This window comes from Dasypus novemcinctus, chromosome 1 (genome assembly GCF_030445035.2).
Source record: "Dasypus novemcinctus isolate mDasNov1 chromosome 1, mDasNov1.1.hap2, whole genome shotgun sequence".
Classification (NCBI taxonomy): domain Eukaryota; kingdom Metazoa; phylum Chordata; class Mammalia; order Cingulata; family Dasypodidae; genus Dasypus; species Dasypus novemcinctus.
The window spans coordinates 3,204,093-3,226,308 of record NC_080673.1 but is presented as its reverse complement, the minus strand read 5'-3'; the positions used below and the strand labels follow the sequence as shown (position 1 = coordinate 3,226,308).

Sequence of the window (22,216 nt, the reverse complement as noted above, 5' to 3'; positions counted from 1 at the left end):
CTATTTTTTTTAACTTCTTTAAAACTGATATTGAATGCATACATCCCCCAAACGCAGCTCCCCTAATCCTGTGGAATAATTCAACTCGTGAATGCACTTGGAGCCCTAGATGACCGCTTTATAAGGCAGCCCCGCGGCGGTGGAAGGCTGCAAGCTACCTGCGACGCTCGAGGAGGCACACGAGGTGGAAAGCGGACCGGTGCCCTGGGCCGCCGCTCCTCGCCAGCGCGCGGACTCACCAGGATGTCAGACAAGCTCAAGGAACGCAAAGTGAGTCGGCTGAGCTCAGATGGCCCCTGCGCCCTGGTTGTGGAGGTGGCTCTTCCCCTGATCCGCCACCTGGCTGGACCGATGGCAGGGACGGGGCCGCAAGGGACTTGGCGTCTGGAGGAATCCCGAGTGATGTGGGAAGGGGAAGGAATATAGAGAGGAGAGCCCTCAACCCGGAGGAACTCACTCGCGAAGGCTGGTGGCCACGTCCCCAAAGCTCTAGCGCTCAGTGTAGCCGCGCGGCGGGAGAGGGTAGGGAGGAGGCAAGGGAGCGCGTCTGCGCCCGCGTGAGGAGCAGAGCTCATCTGGCCCGAGTGGAGGACCCGGGATCCCTTCCGAGGACGAACCCTCGGGCAGCGTGGGGGATTGCGAAAATGCTTGGCACGCAGCTACGGGCCTGCCTTTGACGACTTCTTGGGCAATACTATCCTAACGTATGAGCCTCTGTTCGCAGAGAACCCCTGTTTCCCACAAAGTGATAGAAAAACGGAGGAGGGACCGGATCAACCGCTGCCTGAACGAGCTGGGCAAGACGGTGCCCATGGCCCTAGCCAAGCAGGTGAGGTCGGCGGCCCCGGGCCAGTGCCAGGCACGGGGAGCCCTCTGCTGCCACTGTCAGCCGAGGCGCCGGGCGTCTGGGGACACAGGGGGCGGTACTAGGGGCCTCCTCCCTTGGTCGCGGCAGGAGCGCTGGGCGAGCCCCAGGCGGTCCCCAAGCGGATCCAGCCGGTCCTGCTGGCCAGTCATCTCCAGAGACAACGGTGCACATCCGGCCTGCAGGGTGCGGCCTGCGCCCGCCCGGCTGCTGTGAGTAGTCCTTCCTCCCTTTGCAGAGTTCCGGGAAGTTGGAGAAGGCGGAGATCCTCGAGATGACGGTTCAATACCTGAGAGCCCTGCACTCCGCCGATTTCCCCCGAGGCAGGGAAAAAGGTGCGCGGGGGTTGGGGAAAGGGGAACCTGGGTGGGGGAGCGCGCGCCCCGGGACAGGATTTTGGAAATGAGAGTGAAGGAGCGCTGTTGAGAGGGAAGGCGCGGGGTCGGGCGCAGGCACCTCTCCAGCCCCGGCCAAGGAGACGTGGCGCTCCAGGCGGGGAGGGCTTCTTCAGGAAAAGGCCGGCGTTCGCTCCTGCTCCTGCGACCTGGGGAGGAGAGAGGACGGGTCTCCAATGGGAACGCCGACCAGAAAACGTGCTGGGAAGTGCCTGGCGCCGGCCTCAGGCTCTGGGTGGTGCAGAGGCCCCGCCCTGGTTACCCCTTCCGTCGTTTTTCTCTCCCCTCCAGCAGAACTTTTAACCGAGTTTGCCAACTATTTCCACTACGGCTACCACGAGTGCATGAAAAACCTGGTGCATTACCTCACCACGGTGGAGCGGATGGAGACCAAGGACACCAAGTACGCTCGTATCCTCGCTTTCCTGCAGTCCAAGGCCCGCCTGGGCCCCGAGCAGGGCCTCCCTCCGCGGGCTTCGCTCCCGGAGCCGGACTTCTACCCGCTGCATCCGGCCGGGCCGGAGCTCGCGGGCCCCGGCCCGGCTGAGGCCACCGGGTTTCCGCAGAGCGCGACCCCCGGGCCCCTGCCTTGGGCGCACGGCGCCGCCCGCGGCCCGGCGCTGCCCTATCTGCCCAGCGCGCCGGTGCCCCTCGCGAGCCCCGCGCAACCTCACAGCCCCTTCCTGGCGCAGGTGCAAGGCCTGGACCGCCACTACCTCACCCTGCTCAGCCACTCGCACCCCAGCGCCCTCGGCCTGCACACGCCCCAGCACCCTCCCGTGCTCTGATGCCTGCTCGCCGGCCAGAACCGCCTGCGCTCTGGGCGCTGCCGAGGAGAAGCGCTGTATATTGTACAGCTGTAAATATTGTGCCAACAAAAAGCTGGGTGGGGGAAGACTAACAGCGACTTAGTCTTGAAGGATTCCCCCCTCGCAATAAATGTTTTCTGACAAAGACCCAGAGATGGATCTGTTACTTTCTGCCTCTCCACGTTCCATCCCCTCCGAGGTGCCCCGCCGGGAGGAGCCTAGATGAAGGCCCTTTGGGGAGCGTCCCGCTGCGTGGTTTGAGGGGTCGAGAGAAGACTAAATGGGGGCTAAAGCAGATGTTCGAGGCGTCGCTGGGGGGCGGGATTCAGTTCCCCGTCCCGGGCTCCCTCCAGGCACCCCTCGCGCCCAACTTGGGCATTTGCGTCGCGGAAGGGTGGCCACAAGGAAAATGGCCTTTGGTGCTCAGAAAACGCCCAGCGAAGGACCCGCCTCACGCCCCCAACCGGCTGTGGCGCGCCTCGCCTCCCAGGCTCAGCCCGCAGGCCCGCGCGCAGGGCGCAGGCGGTCTCGGCGCGCAGCCGCAGGCCTGGGCTCGCGGAGCGGCACTGCCAGCCCCACCCGCGTCCCCGTAAATGTGGAGAACAGGCACCGGTATGCCTTAATGGCTTGAAAACAACATCCGATGACAACTGGGACATCCTGCTCGGTGTGCCTGAGGGTGCAGGAAAGCCGCGTCGCTTCCTGGGACAGATCAGGCCAACTCTGGGGGGGGGACTAGGTTACCTGGCGAGAGGCCCGCATCGGCTCTCCCCCAGGGGGTAATTCCCCTGCTGACGCCCACCTTCCGGCCCTGGGCGCGGGCTCAAGGTGCTGGGTTCTCTGCTCAGGTTTTCTGGCGAGGACAGAAAGCGTTGCGCTCCGCTCTCTTCCTCAGGCCCCGCCCGGGCCCAGATGATCCCTCTCGTCTCTGTAGATTCACGAAGACCCGCCCGAAGCCTGGGGGCTGCGGTGAATTCTGTTTTGATCGGAAAGTCTATTTTCCAGGGCCCCCGGGACCCCGCAGCGGCCTGGGACTTCTCTTTTCGCGCCTCGCCGCTCACCGTCACCGCCGCGGAGGCACGCTCGCGGAGGCAGGTGCAGTCTGGCAGTGTTTGCTGGGTTGTTGTTACCGCTCCTCCCAGAATCCCGTGGTACATACGGTGAAGCAAGTTTGGGGTCTAGGGGAGGCATGGTTAGCGATTTTTTTAGGGGGTCGCAGTTTTCCATTCGAGTCACATCTGCGCTTTACCCACAAAATAGCAATAGTTTACAAAATAGCAAACTGAAATTATGGTTTTTTTTGGGCAATCCAAACAGCAAAATAAGCCTCCCTGTATTTTTATGTAAATAGAAAAAGTAAACAAGGTATCCAGTCAGCTAAAGTTGCGTTTGTGGGGATTTAAAACATGCCCTTCATTGATTTTTTCCCCTTTGAATCTCTGTTCCCGCTAACTTTGATGCCCTTTGACTAAATAGTTCAAAATTACGCAGCACGTTTTACTGTGTTTCCAGAGGCCATTTAGCTGAACTGTGGTGATTCCTCTTCTCCCAGATTAGCTGGAGGACGGTAAATTAACTTATTCCATTTCTCTGGACAGGGTTTAAGGAGCGCTGACCTGTACTGTTTGCTGAGGTCGTGGAATGGGATGACCTGCAATTTGTAAACCACCAAACTCCATTATACAGAGACAAGCAAAACAAAACAAAACTTCATTACACCGCCCCCAAAGTCAAGCTCAAAAGCGTATCTTTTGGTAGGAAAACCTATAAACTTTAGAAAAGGTTTTGCATGTAAGGGATTCTTGACACCACGCATCTATGGAATGAGATGTAAACAAATATTCTCCACTCCTACGAGAGAGTCGGCACCTGAGCTTGTATAAGAGCAGGAAGGCCTTTCCTGATAAATATACATTGAGCAATATGGGATAAAAACAAATTATGCAAAAGTGGGAGGATGGATGGCACCTATTATTGGAACACATGTCTTACACCCATTTTCATCAGCGCTGGAGACAGACTATGAAGAAGGCCTTTCAGAGTTTTTTCCTTGGAGCATTAAGCCACTCTGAATTCCTCTGGCAGTGAAGCATTAATGATATAGTGTTACCCTGGAAATATAAATTATTAATATATTCGGCATTTTTGTCACTTCTCAACTGTTAACCAAATTAGACAAAACTTTCTTTTGCTAAGTAGATTTTCTCTTTGGGATTAGCTTTGGGAATGCCCAGGGCCACCACAGTAAAAACTTTGGTCATTTACATATAATTTTGCAAACTTCCACTGGTCCATGACAGTCTTTGTACCTCAAATGTTGGTATTCCTGGGTTGTTGTTTTTTTTTTCTTTCTCATTTAACTGTGGAGGATAAAACCCTGCTTTGGATTTACAATGACTTTAGGATAAAAGTCTCCCTCCCCTTTCTCTCCCTCCCCTTTTCTGTGTGTCTGTGTGTGTGTGTGTGTGTGTGTGTGTGTGTGTTGTATCTTTTTCTTTCATCCAAAGTTCAGTTCCATTTCTCCAGGCTTGGCCAAAAGTCAAACCTGAAATAGTTTGATTTTGCAAAAGAGTAAAAATGTCACTACAAAATGCAATTGATTTAAATCAGATTGTGATTTTACTGTGTTCCTCCTCCACTTTTTCTTACAACACATTACTTCCAGCCTCCCAGCCCCAGGCCCCATCCCCCACCTCATCCCCCTCCTCTCTGTCTGAATCTCTTATATCCAATCCCCTCGCTCTTTCTTTAAGTAAGTTGTATAGCAATGGTTTCCAAGAAAGGCCAAACCAAATCCAGAAATAACAACAACAAAAAAATAAAAATATAAAAAAAGAACCAGTGGGTTTGGCTGAAGGTGATCCATTGTGATGCCTCTGAAAGGGGTAACCTCTCGTTTCTTGGGCTTCATCCTTGAGTGGGCAAGAATAAAAATAATCATCCCCATGAAATCAAAGGTTTTCTCCAGAGGCTTGAGGAACAAAGCTGCTGGCTGGTTCTCTGGGTTGGTCCCTGGGGCTCTGCGGGGCTCAGGCTGAGTTCCAGGCACCGCAGGCACCCTGCTGGAAGGGCAGTAATACAGAGCTCACTTGCACTTCCAAGTGTCCTTGAACAAACACAGCCCCGCATCGTATGGGGCTCGGGGTACCAGATAACAGGGAAGGAAGGTGGAGGGGCTGCTGTGCAGGGGCCTGAGCCCAACACGGTCTAGAATTCCCAGGAGCCTGGTAATGGGCTATGTGATGATATGGGGGCAAGTAGTAGGAGCTCAGTAAAGGTTTGTGGAAAGACTAAATAAACTGCTCATGGTGCTGAACCGCTTGAATGTCTGCATTCGGTCTCTCCAGACCTCTTGTTTCTGGCCTCAGTCCCTTGTCCTCTTATTTACCAGACACCATAAAACTCTCAAATGTGGGTACTTTTATATGTGTGCAGCAAAGAAGGTAGACACGCATATATGCCTGCATGTGTGTGTACACAAGGTTGTCTTCCTGCAAAAACAAATAGGCACATGAGTAGGCCCACTGAGGCCAGAGGAAAAAGCCATCCTAGAAACAATCATAAGCGTCTTTGAATCTGTTCCATTATTAACTTTGACCAACTTTCTCTATGGTGGGTAAAGCTAAAACTGAACAGAAGAGAGGGGTCAGGCAGTGTATTCTGAATGTGGCATGGGAGATATTGGGAAAGTTATTAAAATGATAAGAGACAGTGGTGGGAAATGTAATGGGGCAGGACCTTTGTGCTATGGAAAGATACTTTCTTAAAACTAGGGAAAGTATGGTTGTGTTACCTGCTTCCTAGGTATGAAAATAACATTTACCAGTGATACAACATCTTCAAAACTTTTCGATTATTTATTACAGAAAGAGACACCAGAAGAGTTGAATACACTCTTTGGATGATTGGAGTTTCAGAAACAACAATTCCCAAATAACTTTCATTTAAAATCATAGTCCTATAGGTTATAACCAAGTAATGTGGGTGAAGAGAATATGTGATGAATTCATGGTGCATCTGATATTTTTTTGGTATCAGGTGTCTGCTGTAGTTTGCAAGGTATTTTTGTTGTTGTTGTAAAAAGATTTATACTCTACTTTCCCCATCTAACTTCAGATCATACTTTTGACATGACACAATAAAACTCATCTTCATTCGGGAGGAAGCTGCCAAGCTTAAGACTGACTTGTTACTATTCCAAATAGTGGGGCTCCTGAGGGTCCTGGAGACACCAAGACCTATGGTCATGGCAGATGGCTCTGGAGTTTGGTGCCTCATCAGTGGGCCCTACTTTGGAGTTTGTGCTCCCAAGTGTGACAGCGTTGGACTCAGATGTGACTTCTTTACATGAGTCTCTTCTTTCCTTTCTACTTGAACCTATAGTTGGCGCTGGAGTTGGTAGGTACACGTCTAAGAGACTTCAACCTTTGGGCTGTCCATGTGCCAGCTAGGCCCTGAACCTCAGTGGGGTTGCAGCACCTACTCTCCAGTTCATTGGACTCACCCAGGGCAAGTAATAAGGAGGTGAAGATGGACAACCACCACACCAAGGAATCATGAGTGTCTACAGCTGCAAGCAAGAGAGTTCCATCCATCAGCCATATGGGATTGAGACCCCTATCAGTTAGAGGTGGGGTGGGCATCACCATCCCAGAATCCTCAGGATTGGGGAATAAAATATGGGGAATAGAATTGGGGAATACTTATTGGTATTCTACTATAGACTTACTGGTATTCTAGCAATGGAAGAAATTATACCATTGATGTGGAGACAGTGGCCCCTGGAGGTGTTTAAGACAGGGAATGGGTAAAAGAGGTATAATATAGGGGCATTTCTAGAACTTGGAACTGTCCTGTGTGATATTGCAATGACAGATACAGGTCGTTCTATATCCTGCCATAACCTACAGAATTGAGTGAGAAAGAGTGTAAACTACAATGTATAGTGTATACTTTACAATGTAAACTATAATCCATGCCTAGTGGCAATGCTCCAAATGTGTTCATCAATTGCAATGAATGTACCACACTAATGAAAGAAGTTGTTAACGAGGTGAGGGTAGTGGGGCATATGGGAATCCCTTATATTTTGTGTGTAACATTTTGTGTAATTTAAGTATCTTTCAAAATAATTAAAAATATCTTAAAAAAAAAAAAAGAATTGATCTGAGTTCTGGGAAGGAAAGGAAGTCACTATAATCAATATCCAGCTTCTTACAGGCCCTCTGTCAAGACTTCCAGAGAAAATCATGGGCAAATAAACTCTTCCTTCCCAAATAAATATAAATGTATCAAAACATAAATGTTTCTGACCTTGCCTTTCTTCATTTCCTTCTCTATCTACCTCTCTCCTTCACCCAAATACAGCTTTATTTTTTCTCTTATAGGGCAGAAATCAGCTGAATTGAAGGTTTCTTTTGAGGCCCTTAATCCAGGAAAAAGCATTCTATGCAACAGAAGGGAAAACAGTTGGCCTCCTCTCCAGGTCTACCCTCAGGGCCAGGTGCACGCAGCCTGTCTCACCCTTTGACCAGTCTTCTTCCCTTTTCCTTAATGCCACAGCCCATCAGTCATCAGGTCTTACTGATTTTACCTCCAATCACTTGAACCCATTAATTTCTACCTCCCCTGCCATGGCCATAGCCCAGGCTGCCAATGTCCTTTTTCAAGCGGCCACAGCCTCCAATCACTTCTCCCATCCTCCATTTGATCTTTCCTCTAATTAATTTTCCTCATAGCAGCCAAAGTGATTTTTCTGGAACACAAATCTGAAATTCCTTGTTTAAACTTCTTCGGTGGCTTCCTTTTATTCTCAGGTAAAGTCCAAGGTCCTTGTGAGGTTTTCCCACTGTGGCCCCTGTGTACCTCTCAGGCCGCAGTAGGTGACACAACCCACACGCAACATCCAGACACGTCAACTTCTTTCCTTCCTTTGGTGTACAGAGCTCTCTTTGACACCAGGCCTTTGTGAATTCTCTGTTTGGGAGGCAAAGAAAAGTGTGAGGTACCTTTTTTCTTAGACAATTGGTCAGCACATCCAGACCTACGGACTCTTCTCTAATGAAAACCTGACCTTTATTCTCTTCAGGTGAAGGTAGATGTATAACACACCATTGTGCCCACGAATACAAGATCTGCCTCTGAAATGGCTTTAGAATCCTTGGTGTGAAACTCTGACAAAATTATTAAAAATTTTATGTTGCAGTTTATATCTTCCTTCTGGACTTTAATTCTTATAATCTAATAACATAATTATTTGAGGCACTATTATCAACACTAAGAGGTGTTATGATAAGAACAGGGGTTCTGGAGCTCGACTGCTTGGGTTTGAATCCTGACTCTGCTATTTTCTAGTTGTACTACCTTGAACAAATTACTTAACATCTTTGTGTCTCTGTTCCTTGCAGTTACAGGGAACAGTGTGCCTATCCCGTAGAATTGCTGGGAAGATTAAGTGAAGAATAAATGAGACCATGTCTGGCTCATGGTCTTTACCCAAAAATGGCTAGTTATTATTAACTGAAATTCACATGAGATTTCCATATAGACTGTGGTGGTTTGAAGCTGCACGTGCTGCAGAAAAAAACCTTTTCTTAAACCTGATCCATTCCTGTGGGTGTGAATTCATTTTAAGTAGGCCCTTCTGAAGAGGCTACTTCAGTCAAGGTGTGGCCCACTCAATTGGGATGGATCTTAATTCTATTACTGGAGCCTTTTATAAATAGAATGAAATCCAGACACAAGAGAGAGAAAGCAGAGGGAGCAGCCAGAAAGTGAACATCAACGGACCCCAGAAGAGAAGGGGAAACCAGGAGATGCCACCATGTGGCTTGCCAGGTGACAGCTAAGCACCAGGGCTGGTGAGCAGCAGCCCACAATACCTGTCTTTGGGAAGAAAGCATTGTCATCTTCCTGATGGTGCTTTGATCTGGACTTTCTTTTAGCCTCAAAGCTGTGAACTAATAAATTCCCATTGTTTTAACCAACCCATTTTGCAGAATTTGCTTGAGCAGCCAAAGAAACTAAAACATATACTAAAACAATTTCCTTCTAAATTGGTGATGGATTTACAATATTGAATTTTTGAGCAATAATTTTTCTTGTCAGTTTGTTACCCCCCTTTTTCTCTTGAATAAGTCATGATTTTTAGTAGATGTATTTTCTGTCTACATCAGGGAAGGTATTAAAAATGAAAGAAACAGACCTTTTTTTTTAGGGCTTGCTGGATGTCACATATTGGGGCAGTGCCAGAATTTCTAAATAGCAGGAATTTAGAGTGGGCATCTGGTTGGTGTAGGGTGAGGGACTTGTCTTAAAGCTATGTTTATACAACCACTATATCGTTTGGGTGGCTGATAGAATTTACAAGGGGACAATATCCTTCCCAAAGTAACCCCGAGACATCTCCTCTGACCTGGCACAGTGTTCCCACACATTGTTCACACAATGTTATTCCAGTTCATCTCCACAGTAACCTCTGCAGCAGGTACTATTATCCTAATTTTCAGCTGTGGGATAACTCAGAGAGATTTTTTTCCAAAATCACTTAACTATTTTATGACAGAGCTAGGATTTGAACTATAATATATACGCTTTCCAGAACAGTGCACTTTATTCCGTGAAACACTTGCCATACATTTTCATACGTTTCAGAATAGTGTGATTTGGACTTGCCTTGTATAAAGTTGCGGTTCTCCATGCTTTCAAAACAGAACAAAGTTGGATGTTCCAATGAACAATTTCTAAAATTCGGGTTTAAAAATACACAACTTTTAAAAACTAATAACAAAAACAACAGCTACTCCTTGTAAAAAGCTGGAAATGTGTGGGAAAATAGAAAGCGGAAACAAAAAATCTATAATCCTACCGTCCTGATATAAGCACTGTTAACATTTCTCCTTATAATCTTTATATGCACGCATTAATTTTAAAGTTAGTTTTAAGTAACTGAGGTACTGTTTGGTACAAAATATTTAAGAAACAAAAGTGCGTACAGTGAAAGTAAGTCTCTCTCCCACTTCTGTCCCTACCCATCCAGTGCCCCTCCTGGGAGGCGATCATTGTTACCAGTTTTTAATGCAGCCTTTAAAGACAGTCCAGACACACACGTAAACTGAATAATTTCGAATTTCTTTTTTGCACATCATCTCACAAAGGGGATGTGAAGACCTGGCGGCTCAGCCTCACTTGCGGTTTTCCTTACAATTCCACACAGCCAGTAAGTGGCAGAGTCTGGGACTAGACCTCAGGCTTCAGAGTCAGGTGCTCCGCCTCTGACAGCAGGGCCCTGCTGCCTTGTAGGCATGCCCTCTTCTGTGGCCTTCAGCCCTCACGTCCACGCGTCCTGCTGCACACTCTCTGTTGCATGGTGATGGACAGCAGGCCCAGGATCTGGGGAGTGGGAGGGGGCAGTGGGGTCCCAGTGTCTAGATTGCTCACCTTCCTTCTTGACTTGGAACATTCCATCGTACTCTTTATCTAGCCATTACCTCTTTTGGAAAGCTTTCTCTGATGCTCTGCATCTCTCAATATCGTTGGGTACTTCTGTGTGCTCCTCGCTACAACCTGTGGAAAACCCCATAACTCATTGGATATGTATTTGTTAAGTGCCTGTACAAACCAGGAGTTGGGGAAATGGGGAGTAAGGCAAGCTGGGCACTAGCCTGATGGATGTACAGTCCAATGGGGGTGAAGTTAAGTAGAGACTTATGATAAAGGGAACATGCAGGGGATGAGTGGGGTCCAGAGCAGAGGCTCCTCACTGGTCTATGTGAGGCAGAGGAAGTGACATTTCATCTGACGCCAAAAGGATGTGTAGAAATTAACTGTGAATTAGGGAGAAAAGAAAGCAAGAGGAACAGGTCATGAGAACATGTGTGAAGGCCCAGAAGCATGAAGGAACTTTTGAGGAACCAATGGTTGTCCAGTATGACCAGTGAATTGTTGGAAGATGTATTATTAGTCAGCCAAAGGGGTGCTGATGTAAAATACCAGAAATTGGTTGGTTTTCATAAATGGTATTTATTTGGGGGTAGGAGCTTACAGATACCATGCCATAAAATATAAGATACTTCCCTCACCAAAGTCTATTTTCACGCGTTGAAGCAAGATGTTGTGGCCAACGTCTGCAAGGGATCAGGCTTTCTGGGTTCCTCTCTTCTAGGGTCTTGCTTCTCTCTGGGTTCAGAGTTCCTCTCTTCCCAGGGCTTGCTACTTCCTAGGCTCAGGGGTCCTCTCTTCCAAGGACTTGCTACTGTTTCCTCTCTGAGCTTACTTCCCAGGGCTCCAGCTTAGGGCTTAAGCATCAAGCTCCAACAGCGAAAATCCTCAATTCTGTCCTTTGCCATGTCTTTTATCTGTGAGTCCCCACCCCTTGGTGACATGGTCCAATCAAAGCCCTCATCATAATTTAATCATGCCCAGGTAGAGAACAGATTACAAACATTATCCAACATCTATTTTTGGAATTCATAATCATATCAAATTGTTATACTCCATCCTCTAAATTCCAAAAAGACATTACAATATTTGAAAAAACCTTAAATCAGTAACAATGCAAATACTAAATCATATCACAATCAATTTAAAGAAATAGTGTGTCTTGGGGCAAAGTCATGTCTGCTATAGACCTCTGCAACTTACTAAACAATTTGTCTGTTTCCAATACACAAATGGAGACAAAGGATAAACATTTTCATTACAATAAGGAGAAACTGGGAGGGAAACATGAGTCAGGGTCCTCTACAGTTCAGTAAACCTGCAGGGCATCCTCCATTTGATTTTCAGTCTGAGAGTCATTCTTAAGATGATGGGATTCTCTCTGTCCCTCGGAGTTAGCTGTTAATCAGGCTGTTTTATTTTCTGATTTCCAGGACTCGAATTCCCTGCCATGTCATCTGAAGAAGGGAAACGCTTTGTGGGAGGGCTCGATTTCAACACGGATGAGCAGGCATTGGAAGACCACTTTGGCAGCTTTGGGCCTATCTCGGAAGTGGTCGTCGTCAAGGACCGGGAGACTCAGCGGTCTAGGGGTTTTGGCTTCATCACCTTCACCAGCCCAGAGCATGCCAGATGCCATGCAGGCCATGAAGGGAGAGTCCCTGGATGGCCACCAGATCCGTGTGGACCATGCGGGCAAGTCAGCCAGGGGAACCAGAGGGGGCGCCTTTGGGGTCATGGGCGTGGTCGCAGCTACTCTCGAGGTGGTGGGACCAAGGATATGGGTGCAGCTGGTATGGCAGTTGGCCTGGAGGATACAGATCTGGATATGGAAGGTCAGAGACTAGGGTGGCAGAAACCAGGGCAGTTATGGCCGCTACTCTGGAGGAAATTACAGAGACAATTACGACAACTGAGAGGCATGCACACATACCGTAGATACACAAGGAATAAAAATTCTTCTGATCCAGCACCGTCCTTCCAAATGGCTGTATTTATAAAGATATTTGGAGCTGCACTGAAACGTCTTTGTTTTAGTACACCAACGTCTATTTTTGAATTGAGCTCCCAGCGTAGCCTGTCAAAGACCTTTTAAAAAGCTCTATGTGTTTTCCCTTCCATTTAAAGACAAATTCTGGGGCATTGTAAAGTCTGGGTATTTTTCTTTTGCTAGTTTTTTTAATTTTGGGCTCTCAGGATTATTGGTTCTGGCAAAAAAGTTTGGTCAGGAAGATTTTTTTTAAAAATTAATGTGCATCTAGGGACATTTTAAAAATTTGTACACAATGTTTTCTTAACACAGTTAGGAAGCAGTTTCTGAATGTACCTACAAGAAATCTCCATCAAGAACTGTCTACTAAAAGATGTTTTTTACTCTATGCTATAAGACTACCACCCTGATTATATAGAAGAGCTTCTTTAAAATGTTTGTGAATGTCATCTTTTTTAATACTGGAAGAAAGAAATATTCTGTTGTGTCTCATAGTATTTAGGATGTCCTTCATGGAGCTGATTAAAAAGATGGAATTTGAAAACAAATCAAAAATAAATAAATAAATAAAAGATGATGGCTTCTTCTCCTTGGTGCCTTAAGGCAACCCACCCTTTCCACCGGCTTGCTCAACAGCCATTTTCTTGGTTCCACCGTCATCATGCATCTGGGTGTGGGCCAAGGTCCAGACCTCACCCTCCAAGAGTGTTGTGGTGACTGCCACACCTTACCCAATCTTTGGGTTAGAGTCTTAAACAACCCTAGTACAGTGATGTGAAGACAGCATTTCCCCTAACATTTGACATACAGGCTCAACCAACTCAGAGCAACGAGTTGACCACCTGGCCTTCCCTAATTCATAGGGGACAGGTCCACCCCTCTCAGAACTATGGGGTTCTGACCTTATCCACCATAATCCTTGAGGAATGTGCTCCACCCTTTCTGTACCCTGGGGTGGCAAAACTCTCCCCCAACATCAGCTGGGAACATCTACCCTCTTCAACTGCTGAGGCAAACTCACCCTCTCTGTACACATGGGTGGGGCTCCTCTCTTTGCCCAAGGCAATATCTTAATTCCAGGTCTCAGCTTCCATGGTTTTCCTCTTAAAACTGTTTCTCCTTTAGTCACTCCTTTCCATGTCCTTTTAATTCCAGGCTGACAGTGGTTTTGTTCATACAGTTTTCTCAAAAACCTTGTTAGTTTAGCATTCAAGAAGCAGGGGTCCAAGCCATCAGACAGTAAGACTTTCCACAAGTCTTTCTGAGATAACTGCATCTTCAATCCTGATTTGCAAGTTCCAAGTTTAGTTAAGTCCTCCAATGGAGCACTTTTATCTAGGTGCTTGATTTCCAGAGGCTTGGAATTTCCAGAATCAGTTTCTGTTTTCTTGGTGCCCAACAGTTCAGTTCTCAGCATATCTCTCTCATCTAGCATTTTGCTATAACCTGCAAGCAGAAGCCAAGCCGCATTCTCCAGGTTTACTTTGGAAATTTCTTCAGCTAAATGCCCAGGTTCACCATTTTCAAATTCTGCCTTCCATAAAACACCAGGCGTTAATCTTGCTAAGTTCTCTGCAACTTTAAAACATGGATTGCCTTCCCTCCAGTTTCCAATAATAGTTTCATCATTTACTTCTAAAGCATCATAAAAAGTCTCTTTAGCATCCACATTGCTATCAACAGTCTCTTCCAAGCACTGTAGGTCTTTTCTTCCAAGCATCTCACGATCCCTCCAAAAAATACCTCTTACCCATTTTTAAAACCATTCCAGCATTTTGGTAATTGCAGAAGCACTTCCCTACTCCTTGGTACCAAATTCTGTATGAGTCAGCCAAAGGAGTGCTGATGCAAAATACCAGAAATTGGTTGATTTTCATAAAGGGTATTTACTTGGGGTAGGAGCTTACAGACACCAGACCATAAAGCATAAGTTACTTCCCTCACCAAAGTCTATTTTCACATGTTGGAGCAAGACGGCTGCCAACATCTGTGAAGGTTCAGGCTTCCTGGGTTCCTCTCTTCCAGGGTCTTGTTTCTCTCTGGGTTCAAGGTTCCTCTCTTCCCATGGTTTGCTTCTTCCTGGGCTCAGGGTTTCTCTCTTCCTGGGGCTTTCTTCTGTTTCCTCTGTGAGCTTACTTCCCAGGACTCCAGCTTAAGGTTTTAACATCAAAATCCAACAACAAAACTCCAACATCAAAAAACCTCACCTCTGTCCTTTGCCATGCCTTTTAATGCCCTAATGACATGGCCCCATCAAAGCACTAATCATAAATTATTTATGCCCAGGTACAGACCAGAGTACAAACATAATCCAATATCTAATTTTGGAATTCATAACCATACCAAACTGCTACAGAAGATTTGGATATGCTTTTTAGAAAGCACTCTGGTTTCAGTGTGGATGAAGAACTAGAGACAGAGAGATCAAGATTTATAAGAATTTACATGGGATTTCTCTAAAAAGAGTTCAAAGCCCAATATTGGTTCATTTGAATTTCATAATCCTGCATTATTTTGATGGTTGCTGTTTGGTCTTGTTTTTTGTTTTTTTTTTTTGTTTGTTTGTTTTTAGGGAAAAAGAACTGACAGGAGATATCTGTGTATATTATAACATTTTATAAAATTCTTTCATGTGACTGTGGGGATGCACAAGTCCAAACTCCATAGGGCAGACTGTAAGCTGGGAACTCTGATGAAGACTGTAAACTGGGAACTCTGATGAAGACTGTAAGCTGGGAACTCTGATGAAGATTTTTGATGAATTCCCCACAAGGAGCTGGCTGGCTGAAGTAGAAATGGAAATTCTCTCTTCTGACTGCTAAAATCATCACTTCTCCTTTTAAATTAAATAAGACATCTCTCATTGCTGAAGGCAATATCTTCAGTTGATCGTGGAAGTAATTACTGATGTTTAAAATCCATGAAATGTCTTCACAGTATCAATTAGGCCAGTGCTTACTTGACCAAACAACTTGGTACTGTTACCTAGCCAAGTTGACACATGAGCCTAGCCATCAAAGTTGCCTTTGTCACCGAGCATCTTACAAGGGCACTAGCTGGGGGAAGTGGCTGTGGCTCAGGCCCAATCAGTTGGGCTCCTGTCTACCACATGAGAGGCCCTGGGTTCTTGTCCCAGGGCCTACTTGTGAAGGCAGGCTTGCCTGCACACCCACAGACGCCATGGAGCACCCCCCTGTCTGCAGATGTCGTGGAGGGCCAACTCAGCAAGGCGACACAACAAAAAAAGAGGAAGACAAGCAAGAACACAGAGGAGCACTCAGAGAATGGACATGGAGAGCAGATAGCAAGCAAGTCACAAGGAGGGAGGGGAAATAAAATAAATAAATACAGACAGAAGAAAGCACAGTGAATGGACACAGAGAGCAGACAGCATGCAAAAAGTCACAAGGGGGGATATAAAAAAAAAAAGTGGATCTTAACAATTATGGGGAAAAAAACCCTTAAAAAAAAAAAAGGGCACTAGATTATTTGCCTCTGCCGTCGGGCTGGAGGGCTTAGCCTCTCTCAGGCCCAAGAGTCAAGGGGGGGGCTCGCTCCTGCCGAACCGCCGGCGGGGGGTACTCCCGAGGGGAGCACCGGTTCTCCAGGCGTGGGGGACGCGCGGTTGGGGAAAAAACCACGGAGACCGCTTGAGCGCAAGAACAGGTCCGCTTTATTACGGAAGTACACTTGGTTATATAGGGTTGGGTAGAGGGAGGAGTAAGATATAGGGAGGGCTAGCTACGGGGCAGTAGTGGACAGGCTGAAGCTGATGGACAGCCCCGAGGTAAGCAGTCACCGGGGAAGAGGGCAGACTGTACGCCGGCAACATGGGCGGGACTGGCGGAAAAGATAGCGAGGGCTGGCTGAGAGGTTTGGAATAGGGGAGGGGAAAGGGGGAGTGAGAGCTGGCCGGATGTTGGGCTAGGCGGGAGATAAAAAGGGGGAGGGCAGCGCCGGCCAGCCGCTAGCAGTAAAGGCCTAGTCAGGCGTAGTCACCTTATCTAGGCCCAGTGGGCAGAGGCGGTATCACCTCTTGCCGCACTGTTTGCTACTGTGGCAAGCCGGGCGCCCTTCCTCCCACATGCCTCATTTTAGTCCCAGAGTCAGATATAGAGTTTGGCATTGAGACTCAAGGAATGTCTATAAAAGAACACAGTACTTGTTTAGAGATTCTTAACTCTAAGATCGGCTCTTTTCTTGTTAAATTGAATAAAGAAACAACGTGACAGAAGATAGAGTTCTTTACTATTCCTATTCTTATTAAAATGTACTCTTAAATTAAAATGATAGTATCTTGGGAGTCTTGGGCTGGAGCCCTGAGAAGAAAGCACACAGAGGAGCTTGGTTGTGAGGAAGGAGAGAAGGTCCCAGAAGAGAGATGAGCAGTTCACCTGATAGCTTTTAGCTGCAGAGACCAGAGTCCTGAGCAGCTGAGCCCGGAGACAAATAAGCCCCAGAAGTGGGACAAGACTTATGCCAGCCTACAGCTGATATTGGAAGAAGCTGGGACCATAGAGCCTTAAGAGGAAGAGGGAGGCTGAACCTTGGCAGATGTTGGCAGCCATCTTGCTCCAACACGTGGCGACAGGCTTTGGTGAGGGAAGTACTTACACTTTATGGCCTGGCAACTGTAAGCTTCTACCCCAAATAAATACCCTTTATAAAAGAAAAAAATGATAGTATCTTTATAAAACAATCATCAGTTTCCAAACTTGAGAACAAATAATGGATATTGCCTATAGTAATAAAGGCAACCCTAAATCCAACCATAGATGAGTGGTTTTTAGGCAGTCACCTTCATGAAAACTTTGCTTGACATGTAAAAATAATGATTTCAGCAATGTAAATGATGTGTGTATAAGATCAGAGACCCAATGTAAACATGGCAAAATTTCATCACTAAACTATGATGACAGGATTATGATGCTAGAGAAGAGAATAAAGATAATAAAATGCCTAATAAGACTAAATTGTTTTAAAAATCTTTTCACTGTATAGGACACAGGTATAGAAAACACATTAAAAATGTTGGCCTAATGATTTTGAGGTGAACAGGCCAAGAAACAGAACTCCGTCACTTCCATGGAAACTTATCCCCAAACCAATACCTCTCTTCCTCACTAAATACTATACTGACTCTCATACGCATTAGATCCTTGTATTCTTTAAAAATAGTTTTCATCACTCAAATATGCCTCCTTGGACACTATAGCTTAGTTTTCCTCCTTTAAAAATATTTGCTATGTCTTTTGAGTGTATAGATTCAATTATTGTTTAAATTATAGTTTATATGGTAGTTGGCATTTTGTTTACTTCTGTTGGGTAATAATATCTAACACATTTTTGTGTTTAAGTACTCATGGGGCCACTATCATTACAACTTTAGAAACCTTTCCAAAAAGGAAATCTTTTGAGTTTTGGCAATTAGTGAAGCCGATCTTTTCAGCAGTATCTTAATTACATTCACCCAATTTGAATTTTTTAACATATTTATACCAAATACCAGAAACATGTATTTGAAAATTCCAAAAACTTCTTAGTTAAAAAAAAATTTAAGTAACACCATTCTTTCTTCCTAGGAACTCAGTTAAAATGGTAAAAAGCAAAGAAAGCTGCTCAAGAGCAAGTGTTGAATGCAAGTAGAGCCAATTAAGGGCAATCTTTATTATGTGTGTACTTGTATAACAAAAATGAAAAAACTACAAATTTTCATTCTTAATATACATTTAATTTGAAAGTGTGCTACTCTCAATTTCTTTGAGCACAAAGATCAAACATTATTCAAAATAACCTACAGGTTAGTTATTTTTTCCTTTGAAAGCTTGAGAAACTATTTCGTTGAAATTTCCAAATATACATATTCATGTATATTTTTTCCTTTATGGGTAGGTAGGTTAAATCTTGCAGGTCTCTGTTCATTTATAAATATAAATACATATGTTCAAACTATTGTAATAATGAAGAACATTTTAATCATGAAGCCAGCACCTGTTACTGTGAATCTGGTTAAAAACTGGTAGTTGCTCCAGGGGATTAGCAGCAGCAAGAGCTGGACTCTTAGCATAAATATATTTGGTGCAGACACCTCGAACTATTTCAGCATCTACAGCATCAATTCTTGCTTCAAGCTCAGGGATGGGAATTCTTCTATTATAGCATAATATTTGCCTGGACTTGCATCAACATTTGTTTTCAGAAGATTCTTGGCTTATACAACTTCAAATTCAGTGACCCTTGAACAGAATCTCTTCCATTCATTTTTAAAAAAATTTATTGAAGTATATCACTCATACACAAACATACATAAACAATAAGTGTATAATAATAGTTGTGAATTTACAAAACAAACATATATAACATCATACAGGACTCTCATAACTCATCCTACCACCAATAACTAGCATTGTTGTTAAACCTTTTTAATGATTAAAGAGTATTGTCAAAATATTACTACTAACCAAAGTATTTTCCTCCAACCCACCCCATTATTATTATTTTTATCTTTATATCATTTATAAATGAACATACATTAACAATAAGTGTATACTAAAAGTTGTGAACCCACGAAGCAAACATGCACAACATCACACAGGGGTCCCATACATCAACTCTCCATCAACACCTTGCATTGTCATGAAACGTTTGTTAAATATTATAAAAGAATATTGTCAAAATCTTACTACTAATCATAGTCCTTATCTTACATTTGGTGTGTTTTCCCCCAACCCACCCTATTATTATTTTTAAAATATATTTTTTATGACAGAAGTTGTAAACTTATAAAACAATCATGCACATGTGCAGAATTCCCAGGCAACACCCCTCCATCAACACACCACAATGTGGTGTGTCATTTGCTACAGATAAAATAGTATCATCTGAGAGTTACCATGTCCATAGTGTACATTTGGCTCACATTTTCCATACTGCCTCAGTATTAACTCAGTACATCTTTCTCATAGATGCAAGAATATTATATTATTACCACTAACCACAGTCCATAGATCACTCCAGCTGTATTTTTCCCATGCTTCTCCACATTCCCAACATCCTGCAGTAGTGATATACATTTGTTCTAGCTAACAAAGGACACTCTTGCATCTGTACCATCAACCACAATTCTCATCCGCTTCTTGGTTTACTGTGCTATCCAGTTCCTAGATTATTCTCTAGCATTCTGTCAATTGGCATTTTACATAACTAGACTACCATTTTCAGCCACATCCCGATTTACAAACTAGCTGTTACTCACTGTGTGTTACCATCCACACTATACATTTCCACAATTTTACAGTAAAGCTAATTAAAACTTTTACATACATTAAACATCAGTAGTCCACTCAGTCCTCCTCTTATCTCCTTTAAGAGCCCACCACCTACCACCAGGGCTTGAAGATATTTTCCAATAACTTCTTTCAGAAGTTTTATGGTTCTTGCTTTTATTTTTAGTTTTTTTTTATCCATTTTGAGTTAATTTTTGGATAAGGTGTGAGATAGGGGTCCTCTTTCCTTCTTTCAGTTATGGATATCCAATTTTTTCAGCACCATTTGTTGAATGGATTGTTCTGCCCGAGTTGTGTGAGTTTGACAGGCTAGTCAAAAATCACTTGACCATACCAGTGAGGGTCTGTTTCTGAACCATCAATTTGGTTCCGTTGGTCTATTGTGTGTGTCTTTAGGCCAGTACCATGCTGTTTTTACCACTATAGGTAGGTATTATGATTTAAAGTCTGGGAATGAAGGTTCCCTTTTCCTTTTTATAATGTTTCTGCTATTCAGGACTCCTTATGTTTCCGAAGAAAATTTTTTTAAATATTTATTTTATTTATTCCCCCCCCCTCCAATTGTGTGTTCTCTGTGTCCCTTCACTGTGTTCTTCTGTGACCATTTCTATCCTTATCAGTGGCACCGGGAATCTGTGTTTCTTTTAGTTGCATCATCTTGTTGCGTCAGCTCTCCATGTGTGCAGCGCTATTCTTGGGCAGGTTGCACTTTCTTTCGTGCTGGGAGGCTCTCCTTCTGGGGCTCACTCCTTGTGCATGGGGTTCCCCTATGTGGGGGACACCCCTGAGTGGCACGGCACTCCTTGTGCGCATCAGCACTGCGCATGGGCCAGTTCCACACGGGTCAAGGAGGCCCGGGGTTTGAACCATGGACCTCCCATGTGGTAGGCAGATGCCCTATCCATTGGGCCAAGTCCGCTTCCCCCCAAAGAAATTTAATGATCATGTTTTCAATTTTTTCTTTAATGCTGGTGGGATTTTTATCGGGATTGCTTTAAATCCTTTTATCAATTTGAGTAGAATTGACATCTTAATGATATTTAGTCTTCCAATCCATGAGCATGGAATGTTCTTCCAGTTATTTAGGGCTTTTTAAATTTCTTTTAACACTGAGTTGCAGTTTTCTGAATACAAGTGCTTTACATCATTGGTTAAGTTTATTCCTGACTATTTGAGTTTTATCTGTCATATTTTATTTTTGCCATTCTTTTGACACTTTTAGTTACTTTTATTGATATAATCTTCATTTCTAGACTGTCTTCCAGGCCTCTCTCTCCTGTCTTTTCAGGCTCTAGCACATCCTTTAGTATTTCCTGAAAATCTGGTCTCTTGGTTAGAAATTCTCTTAGTTTCTGTTTATCTGTGAATATTCTAATTTTGCCCTCATTTTTGAAAGACAGTCTTGCTGGATATAAGATTCTTGGCTGGAAGTTTTTCTCTTGTAGTATCTTAATTATATCAGACCACTGTCTTCCTGCCTCCATGGTTTCTGGTGAGAAATCAGTACTTAATCTTATTGAATATCCCTTATACGTTATACATTGCTTTTCTCTTGCTGCTTTCAGAATTGCCTTTGTCTTTGGCATTTGACATTATGATGAGTATGTGTCCAATGAAAGTCCTTGATGAGTTCTTGGGAGACGCTGGCTGTCCAAAGATGAGCTGGGAAATTCCGAATGCTGAAATCACTTCCCCTTTAAGGCATTCAACTGATTGGATAAAGCCCACTCATTGTTGATGGCAATCTCCCTGATTGATGTAGATGTAATCAGCTATGATGGAGTAAAGTCACTGGTGACTAAAGTTCACAAATATCCTTGAATTACAACTAGCTCAGTGCAAGCTTGACCAAACAGCTGGGCACAATTACCTGGCCAGGCTGACACATTAGCCTGACCATCACAGCACCTTATCAATTCATTCTTCCCAAGGTTAACGTGTAGAGCCTACTTTTCTTTTATTTTTATTTATTTATTTATTTATTTATTTTTTTTTTTTTTATTGACTTTGTAATAATATTACATTAAAAAAATATGAGGTCCCATTCGACCCCACCTCCCCCACCGCCCCCCTCCCCCCCCAGCAACACTCACTCCCATCATCATGACATATCCATTGCATTTGGTAAGTACATCTCTGGGTATCTCTGCACCTCATGGTCATTGGTCCACATCATGGCCCATACTCTCCTCTATTCCATCCAGTGGGCCCTGTGAGGATATACAATGTCCGGTGATTGCCTCTGAAGCACCATCCAGGGCAACTCCAAGTCCCAAAGGCGCCTCCACCTCTCATCTCTTCCTGCCTTTCCCCATACCCATCAGCCACCATGTCCACTTTTCCCAATCCAATGCCACCTTTTCTATGTGGACATTGGATTGGTTGTGTCCATTGCACCTCTATGTCAAGAGGAGGCTCAGATTCCACCTGGA

General features: G+C 44.7%; 1 protein-coding gene and 1 pseudogene across 2 annotated transcripts; both read left to right on the top strand.

Moving 5' to 3' along the window:
• The first annotated feature begins 706 nt into the window (after positions 1 to 706).
• Positions 707 to 2,222, top strand: HELT (helt bHLH transcription factor). Of its 2 annotated transcripts, none has more exons than XM_071215027.1 (3): positions 707 to 829; positions 1,104 to 1,200; positions 1,555 to 2,222. In XM_071215027.1, exons 1-3 carry the CDS (start codon positions 707 to 709, stop codon positions 2,046 to 2,048), a joined length of 714 nt encoding a protein of 237 aa, XP_071071128.1. In that variant the 3' UTR covers positions 2,049 to 2,222. The 2 variants fall into 2 exon arrangements, with proteins under 2 accessions (XP_071071128.1, XP_058158054.1); XM_058302071.1 differs by having other exon boundaries at positions 1,552 to 2,222.
• A 9,736-nt stretch (positions 2,223 to 11,958) lies between these two features.
• On the top strand, positions 11,959 to 12,424 carry LOC101419451 (RNA-binding protein 3 pseudogene; annotated as a pseudogene).
• The last annotated feature ends 9,792 nt before the right edge of the window (positions 12,425 to 22,216 follow it).